The sequence below is a fragment of the Octodon degus genome, unplaced genomic scaffold, assembly GCF_000260255.1.
Source record: "Octodon degus isolate 3935 unplaced genomic scaffold, OctDeg1.0 scaffold00048, whole genome shotgun sequence".
NCBI classification, from domain to species: Eukaryota; Metazoa; Chordata; class Mammalia; order Rodentia; family Octodontidae; genus Octodon; species Octodon degus.
In genome coordinates this window covers 4,670,281-4,679,659 of record NW_004524624.1, presented here as the reverse complement: position 1 = coordinate 4,679,659, position 9,379 = coordinate 4,670,281, and the positions used below count along the sequence as shown (strand labels likewise).

At 41.8% G+C, this 9,379-nt stretch overlaps 1 protein-coding gene across 2 annotated transcripts in view; it reads left to right on the top strand.

Annotated features, from left to right (window-relative positions):
- Positions 1–353: 353 nt before the first annotated feature.
- Positions 354–9,379, top strand: part of Ddx46 (DEAD-box helicase 46) — a 78,808-nt gene continuing 69,782 nt past the window's right edge. For both annotated transcript variants that reach the window (XM_023716521.1, XM_023716520.1), the window contains exons 1-4: positions 354–516; positions 3,463–3,651; positions 5,158–5,301; positions 7,134–7,230. In XM_023716521.1, the coding sequence (XP_023572289.1) occupies positions 500–516; positions 3,463–3,651; positions 5,158–5,301; positions 7,134–7,230 (447 nt within the window). In that variant the 5' untranslated portion in view covers positions 354–499. The remainder of the gene's footprint in view (positions 517–3,462; positions 3,652–5,157; positions 5,302–7,133; positions 7,231–9,379) is intronic.

Sequence of the window (9,379 nt, the reverse complement as noted above, 5' to 3'; positions counted from 1 at the left end):
ACTGTAAACCCCTTAGGAAATCTAGCGCATGCAGGGGACACAACACAGAAGGAAATAAGGTTGTAATGAATCAAGTGCGTACCGAGAAGGTCGGAGCACTACTCAGCGGAGATTGAGCTGGGCATAAATGCATGCCCTGGCACGTCAGCAAGCTGCCCAGGATGTGCAGGTGACTCTGCAGCAAAGACGCTTCTAGGGCTGCAGCCCAGGGGCGCGCCAACCTGCCCGCCTGGGCTGGGAAGCCCACCACCCGGTGGCTTGGCCGGCCCTGCGCGCCCTCCGGCCGCGAGGCGGCGCTGTGGGGAGGCAGCAGCTTCCGGCCGGCTGTTTCCTTCCTTCTGCCGCCGGGCCCAGCGCGTCCTATTTTCGTTGGCCCCGCTGGGATGGCTGCTGTCGCTTCTTAGTGCTGGTCCTCACCGGCGCCCTTGTGCAGTGCGGCTTCCTCCTTTGTCCAGTTTTCCTGGGCGTCCTGGGGAGGAGCTTTCCTGCAGCCGGCAGCATGGGCCGGGAGTCTCGGTGAGTCCGTGAGCCGAGCGGCGAGCGGCTCCCTAAGGTCGGGAGAAGTGGCGGGAGTTGAGGTGGCGGCGGGGCCCGGCCTGGGCGGCCCCACGTGTGGCCGGCTGTACTCAGCGGCCGCTGGAAGGGCTCGGGATATGGGCCGAGGCGATGGCCGTGCGCGGCCCGGCACGGCCGTCCGCGGGGTTGAGCCCCTGGAGCGGTAACAGCCGTCCGGGACGTCGGGTGTTGGCCCCACATCCCGCGACTTCCACGGAGCCCGCCGGGCCCCTACCGCACGGGCACCTCGGGCGGGGGTGATCCCGGTTGTTTCTCTTGCACCCCGCGCTTGTGTTCTCAGCGGCTGTCCCCGGTGTTTTAATTCTTCGATCTTTTCCAAATCAGCGGGCAGGCAGCACTGTACACGGCAGTATTTGTTGCATGAACGTTTACTTCACCAGCAGCTGTAATTTTTTTTTGTTACCTGCTTTCTATCTTTATAAGACTGCCCTGGGAGGCCGTGTTAGAAGCGTGAGAGCTCTTCGGAACTTTTAATTTCTGTAAAGTGGTTTAGGATTTTGAGGTTTTTGCCTAAGAAACAACTAGCATGTGTTTAGAAGTAACTGAAAGATGCTAGGGACAGTGAGGGTTTTGTTTTGTTTTTAATGCTGAAAGTGCTTTATTGAGATATAACCAATGTTTGGGGAAATGGACCAAGCGTAAACGTAGAGTTTGACGCAAGCAGATTCATAAATTGTGTAACCATTATCTGGAAAGAATAGTTACAGAAATCTTTGAAAGTCTTTCAACTCTCCTTCAAGGTATTACTGTGCATCAGGCTTCCCAGGTCAGAAATCTGGAAGTGATAGTTACTTGATTCATTCTTCCGTTTTGGTGCCTACTTATTGCCCCTGGTTAGGTTTTGCACTCATTCTCTGTCCCTACTCTTGAGTTGGGGCCCTAGTCATTTATTGCTCAGAATCCTACACCTGCTTCAGATGGATTTTTCTGTGGATTATCTTCTTTGGATCTTGCTCTCCTAATCGTTAGATTCCTCATACTGCAGCCAGAGTAACACTTCTGAAGTAAAGGTGAAATTCAGACTTACTTTTTTTTTGAGACAGGAGCCAACTATGTAGTTCAGCCTGGCCTTGAACTCTAGTGGGTCGTGAACTTAAACTTGTGGTGATCCTCCTGCCTCACGTTCCCTAGGGCTGGGTTTACAGGTGTCCACTACCACACCTGGCCAAAATTCAGACTCTTAGGATAGCGTTCTGCCATACCTTTTTGCCATGTTTGGCCTGCACTTTAGGTTTGTTCGGGGAATGATGAAAGACTTGGAAAGAGCAGAGAGGAGAAATAGCCCAGTTTGCCTGCATATATATAGTGTTCAAAAAATATAGAGAAGGGAAAAAGGTAGGTCTTTTTTTTTTTTTTTTAGAGGTAGGTTTTGAAATAGCTCAGAAAGTGAATGGATTGTCAGTTTGATTTGAAGATAAGTTATTTGTGAGCCTTTAAAGATTTTAAGAAGTGTATGATAGAATCAGAATTCTATTTTAGGAAAATGATCCTAAAATATTAACAGTAATGCAAATCTAAGGGAAATGGGAATAGAAACAGGAAGACCAGGAGTCTTAAAAAATGTCCCAAGTAGATAGATGTGATATGGAATAGTGATTGTGGGAACTCTGAGGAGATGATGTGAAAGGAATTATAGAAGTGAAAGTTGTGGTGCTCAGTGTTTTATTGGTCGTGTAGAATGAGAAAAAGATCTTGGAGACAACTGACGTATTGAACCTAGTGACTGGAACTTGGGATGATAATTGGTTTAAGGAGGGAAAGATAACAAGTCTGGGTTCCTGTACATTGAACTTGAGAATCTTGAAGGATAATCAGGTGTGCTCATTCCCTGGCGGTTTAATGCACATTTGTCCCTTTAAGTAGCCTTTGTATACTGATGGCTTCCTGGTGTGTATTCCCAAACCAAACCTCTTCCTTAAACCTACTAACTGGACCCCTTCATTTGGATACCTAATGTTCTGATTTTCCACCCTCCCCATTGGTGATGTTGTTTTTCCTCTGCTTAAAATCTTTATCCTCCCTGCTTGCTTGCTTTCCTTTATTTCTTGCTTTCTCTTTTCCTCCCTTTCTCTCTTCATTTTTTCCTCTTTGCCTTTCGGAATATTTCTTTCATTTTGAGATGATGTTTTGCCCTGTTGCCCAGGCTGGCCTTAAACTCCTGGCTACAGTAATCCTTCTATCCCAGCCTCCTGAGTAGCTGGGATATACAGGTATGTCCCATCACTCTAGCTGGCCCAGTACTGTTTCACCTTACTCAGAATGAACTAAGTGGCCTGGCAGGCTTTCCACATCTAGGAGCCTTGTCTCTGACCTTGTCTCTCTCCACTCGAGCTGATTCAACTCCAGTCTCACTGGTTTCCTTGCTCTTCCTTGAGTGTACCAGCCTTTGCACTTGTGCCTTTTTCCTTCCACATATTGTGGTTCCTGTTTTTGTTTCAAGCCTCTGTAACAGATGTTACTTTGTGTTTAGTGAGGCCTTTTGTATCACCTAGTATAAAATTAGGAAACCTTGCTCTCATTTTTTCCTTTACTCTGATCTTATAGCACTACTTGACATATTGTATGTATGTTTCTTTGCTTTTCTGTTACCTCTTTCTTCACAAGAATATAAGCTACCTGGGACTTGAGGACAGGTGCTTGATCTTACTGTTCACTATCTTTCCTTCCCTTTCAACATAGTTCTTCCCCTTCTACATGTGTTGTGACACATTCTTTTATTCCTAGTTTTTTAAAAAGCTTACGAAAAGTTCATTCTGTGTTTAATTTTTCTGGGAGGAGATATTGTGTGTGTGTGTGTGTGTGTGTGTGTGTGTGTATGTGTGTGGAGGAGATATATAATATAAGCTGTGTTTGCCAAACTTAACTTTTTACTTAATATTATTCTAGCCACTATCGGAAACGATCGGCATCAAGGGGACGCTCTGGAAGTCGATCCAGAAGTCGCTCACCCTCAGACAAAAGAAGTAAACGTGGAGATGACAGACGGTCTAGAAGTAGAGACAGAGATAGAAGGAGAGAAAGGTCTCGGAGCAGGGATAAAAGAAGATCGCGATCACGGGACAGAAAGCGTCTGAGGTAAGACATGAATCTCCAAAGGCCAGGGATAAATTGGGTCTTCGTAGCTAAATTGAACTCCTCCAAAACATATGTTTTAACTGGAATTTAGTGTCCCATTTTTGGGTTTTCTGCTTTATCTCTATTGCTTGATTAAACTCAGGAGGGTGTATTTACAAAGACTCTCAAACAGTATTTTAAGATGGGAAGCTTTAGGTTATACTTCACATAATCCAAAGAGAACTCTTGGAGCCCATTGAAGTATGTGAAAAATGAAGTAAAAGTAAGATAATAGCAAGTTCTGTTGATGGGAGGTCCTAAGCTGGTCCAAGAGAGCTGACTACTGTGTTCAGAGCAGCCACTAACAAAGAGAGGGAGACACAGGGCTGAGCCTTCTCCAAGCTCTCCTTGCTGCTTTATAAACATTTTCATTATTTTTTGTCTTGGTTTGTTTCTCAATACTAGAGGTTCAACTCAGGTCCTTTGCACTGAGCTGCAATAAGCTCTGGTCTTTTGCCATGTATTTGATTATGTATTCATTGGTACTAGTCAAGAAACTATGACCTTTCTGGAGGTGAAAAATAATCTTTAAATAAAAATAATTTTCGGGGCTAGGGAGATGGCTCAGTGGAATAAGCGCTTCCCTGGCAAGCGCAAGGGCCTGAGTTCAATCCCTGGTTCCGCAAAAAAAAAAAAAAAAAATAATTTTCCCTATGTCAAGGAGATAGCTCAGCAGCATACGTGCCTTCCTGGCAAGTAACAAGGTCCTGAGTTTGATCTCCAGTGCTGAAAAAAAAAATTCCAAGGGGCTGGGGAGATGGCTCAGTGGAATAAGTGCTTCCCTGGCAAGCGCAAGGGCCTGAGTTCAATCCCCAGTTCAGGGGAAAAAAAAAAAAATTCCAATAGTGGTTCTGTTTAAAATAGGAGAGGAATCTGAACAGATTACAGAGCTAGGGGCTGTCCTATGAGTAAATACAGAATAAATTTGAGTTTTTCAGACAGTGGAAGGACAGAATGTATAGAGTTTACTTATGACAGTATAAATAGTAGTAAATAATTCAATTTCATATTTTGTTGTCCCAAGAGCAATTTCACACAGGTCAGTTAAGTACTTGTTAAGTGAAATTTGTTGTTTATAATCTTGTCTTTAAGTTGTTGGTAATGAATAAGCATTTTGAAATTGGCTAGTGAAATCTATATATTTTATAGATGAGAACACTGAGACCAGAAAGCTATAGATCTGACCTTTGTCATCAGAGTCACTGCTTACTAGTAGCACCAGGAGAGCAATTATTGCCACCTGATCTTCAGATCAGTGGTCGTTCACAGTCCCATCCTGTCTGCCCTTATTCTTGGGTTTAGGCTTTTTTTCCCCTCGGTGCTGTGGGTCGGAAACAGGCGAGGTAGCCATTATGATACTGAGCTACAAAGAAGCACCAGCAGCTTCTTTCAGAACAAACAAGAATTATGATCCAAAATAATAGCTCCTTTTGGTCATAAAGTAATTGAGAAGTGTCCCCCTTTCAGGCGTTCCAGAAGTAGAGAGAGAGACAGAAGCCGAGAGCGAAGAAGATCTCGAAGCCGAGACAGGAGACGCTCGAGGAGTAGAAGCCGGGGCCGCAGGTCTCGATCCTCTAGTCCTGGCAATAAAAGCAAGAAAGCTGAGAACAGGTAATATCATTGAAACGTACCTGTCATGTGGTTGGGAACTGGCTCCCTTCCCTGTGCTGTCCACTTTCTCTCTTTAAATTTGTTCTTACAAATCAGAATTACTCTTTCTCTCTTTTTAACTTTGAGTCAGTGTCTTGCTGTATAGTGTAGGGTGGTCTTGAACTCACTGTGTAGCCCAACTTTTTGGAAATCCTACTGCCTCGGCCTCCCAGCTTCTGGGGTTATGGGAGTGTACATCGTATTGGTGCTCTCTTTAAATTTATCCTTATTAAAAAATAATTGCTAAATTTTGCTCCTACTATGAACTGTTGGTATAATTTTAATTTAATAGGATATGGGGATTGATTCAGTCAGAAAATACTGGATCCTGTGTGCCAAAATGTGTTTATTTCATTGCAGCCTCTAAAAGGTTCACCATCACTGTATGAGATTGTCAGTTTTAACACAATACATTTTTAATATTATACATATATATTTAATATATATTAGTCAAACATTTTGTAGATATCTGTGTGAATTGTTTCTTGGAAATTATTTTCAGTGTCTTTGGCATTTGTTGACAGTTAAGTACATGGCATGCATTGCTGAATTGCTATCGAGGATAGGTAAGCTCTGCTTGTGTGAGTTAACTATGTTGTTTTTTTTGTAGACAGGGTTGTGCTATATAGTTCAGGCTGGCCCTGAATTCACTATGTAGTCGAGGCTGGCCTTGAGCTCACAGTGATTCTCTTGCCTCAGCCTCCTAAATGCTGAGTTTACAGGTGTGCATCACCATGGGCTGTGTTTTCTTGAGATGTTAATAACATTTAGTTTTGAGATTTAATCTGTTGTGTGCCACTATACTCAGTTTCTGGCCAGCACAGCATGCAGTACTGGGGATCAAGCCAGGGTCCTTGCACTTACCAGGCAGGTGCCTAGACCGTTGAGCTATCTCCCCAGCCATAGAAAAGCTAGTGTTGAAGGAGTCCTCTATTCTTTTTCAGCATTGTTTGAGACTCCTTAGTATTGCTTCTAGCAATAGTTCATTTTCATTGCTGAATACTAGTATTCTGTGGTTTCAGCATACTACAATGTACCCATTCTGTTGAGATCGATGTTTGATTTGTTTAAACTCTGGACCATTATGAGCATTCTTATGTATGTGTCCTAGGATACATAGCCATGAGTTTTCCTAGCATGTATATCTAGAATTGAAATTGCTTGATCATAGATGGAGCTTTGTTTTTGTAACTAAGCCAGAACTGATTTTCTAAAAGTTTGTGCTAATTATACTCACAACATCAATAAGGAACCTGAAGTAAAATCAAAATGGAAACTCCATTGTAATTTTTATATTATTGCATATGTAGATTATCTTGTAGAACATGATTTCTCCATTTATTAAGTATTTATTTCCCGATTTTAAGTTACATAATTTTTGTTTTGTTTTGTTTGAGACAGGACCTTGCTGTGTGGTCCAGGTAAGCCTTAAACCCAGTGTGTAGGCCAGGCTGGCCTTGAACTCATGGTGATCTTCCTACCTCAGCCTCCTGAGTACTGGGATTACAGGAGCATGCCACCATGCCCAGATTTTTTTATTGTATTTTCAAGGTGTTTACTGCTAGATATGAAAATGCAGTTCATCCTTAAAAGTTTATTTTTAACCTAAAAATGTGAAATGCAGTCTATAAAAGTATTTTGAAATGAATATTTCTTTAAACAAACAAATGATACATTTCATCCCTTTGTTTCTCTCTGTCTCTCTGTTTTTTTCTCTCTGTCTCCTCTCTCTTCTCTCTGTCTGTCTGTCTCTCTGTTTTTTTTTTTTTTTTTTTTTTTTCTGTTTTTGGTAGATCTAGATCCAAGGAGAAAACAGAAGGTGGGGAAAGTTCTAAAGAGAAGAAAAAAGACAAAGATGATAAGGAAGATGAAAAAGAAAAAGATGCTGGTGTATGTTTACAATTTAAAAACAATCATATGATATCAGTTCTGTTTCTGTGGAATGCTAAATTATGTTTTCTTAATGATGAGTACTTTTTAAAAAATGAAGACTCTGTCACAAATAGGTTAAAATATAATTGTCCCTGGGAATTTTTTTCTGAAAAATGTTATATTTATACATAATGTTTTTTTATTGCAAAATGTGATCAGACCATGTAAATGTTACTAAATTGCCTCCAGAAAATGTATATAAATTTAGATTTCAGGATACAAACTTATGAAAATGTCTTTTATATCCCTGCCAACATAGAGATGTCAAAATTTAATTTTATCAGTCTTCTAGGAAGTGATCATTATCTCATTCTGAATTGCATGTCTTTTTTTTTTTAAATTTTTTAATTTTAGGGAAGGGTCTGTAGGAGATTCAGGGTTTCACTACCAGATCGGACTTGTAGTGATTTGCCTGTTTACAGCCTCCCAAGAGCTGGGATTACAGGTGCGCCACCACGCCCAAACTCTTATCACTGGCTCAGTGTGCCCTGGGGGCGGGGTCGGCACAGCAGGCCAGGGGATCAAACCCTCCACCCCTGCGCCTGCTTGCAGGCGCTTTAATCCGCTGAGCTATTTGGCCAGCCCTTGAATTGCATGTCTTTTAATGAGTGACTATTTAAATACTGTAAATATAACATATAGAATTTATCATATAAAAAAATGTATTTTCTTAAGTTTATTGACAATTTGCACTTTTAGTTGCCTACTCATATCTTTTGTTTGCTGTAGAATGTGTCATAGCTTTCCTTTTATTTTTGGTGAGTTCTATTCCTTTTTATTAAGGGACTCCCTGAGCAGAGTAACACACAAAGAAAACATGGGAAGGCTGGGCATCTGGTTTCTGGACCAGTTGGTTTGCAAATGAGTTCTCAGGTTTCTCTTTAGCAAAGATGGCTTTACTGTAAAGAATATAAATTAAGATGTAAGGAGTTGGAGTTTTTTAGGCTTTATTTTTATTGCTTGAGAATTTATTTTTGAAAGTCAATGTAACAATGTTACAAATATTTGAAATCATAAGTAATTTTCTGTAACTGCAAATGCCCCGAACACTATCACCTGTAGAAGTTTGAAAGTTTTTGTTTCTTTGAGACAGGGTCTTGCAGTATAGTTCAGACTGGTCTTGAACTCACTGTGCATCCCAGGCTGGCCTTTAGCTAGCAGTAATCCTGCTGCAGCCTTCCGAGTGCTGGGATTACAGGTGTGTGCCACCATGTCCAGCAGGAGCGTATAGTATTGATATATGGTTTTACACATATTTCCATAAATAGCTGTAATGGTAGCATAAAGTTTGATTCCTGTAATGCTTAATTTTTAAATCTCTTATGGTTATAAAAATGATCGGGGCTGTGGAGATGGCTCAGTGGTATAAAGCGCCTGCTTGGCAAGTGCAAGGTCCTGAGTTTGATCCCCAGTACTGCATGCCGTGCCAGCCACTGAAACCAGGAGTGGTGGCGCAGAACCTATAATCCCAGAGCTGGGGATGCTGAGACAGGAGGCTCACTAAGAGTCTGAGCTGTGTAGCAAGACTTTGTATCAAATAAATAATGTTTAAAAAAAAAATGATTTGCTTCCTCTTGAGAGCATTGTCTTGTGGATTCCTTAGAATACCTAGTTCCTGTGAACACAGACGTAGAGTCCAAAAGACCAAAACTGCTTAATTGTATTGATACGTAGCATTTGTTTGTTTATTTTGAGACAGGGCCTCTCTGTACAATTCTTGCTGGCCTGAAGCTCATTGTGTAGCCCAGGCTGGCCAGGAACTCACGCTGATCCTCTTGCCTCAGCCTCCTGAGTGCTAGGACTTTGCTTTCTTACTAATCTGTAATAGGACATGACTTTTCCTGGAGCCAATGTTGGAGGAGTTTGGAGAATTTAAAATTGAGAATAACTGAGAATGCTTTGATGGAAATTTAGTCTCTTAAAAATTATATTGGGGATCAAACCAGGGGCACTCTTCCACCTAGCTGCATCCCCAGCCCTTTTTTTATTTTGAATCTGAGTTGCTTAGTGGCCCAGGACTCGCACTTGTAATCTTTTTGTGTCAGAATGCTGGGATTTCGTGTGTGTTGTCATGCTATACTTTGATTCACTTTTTTTTTTTTTTTTT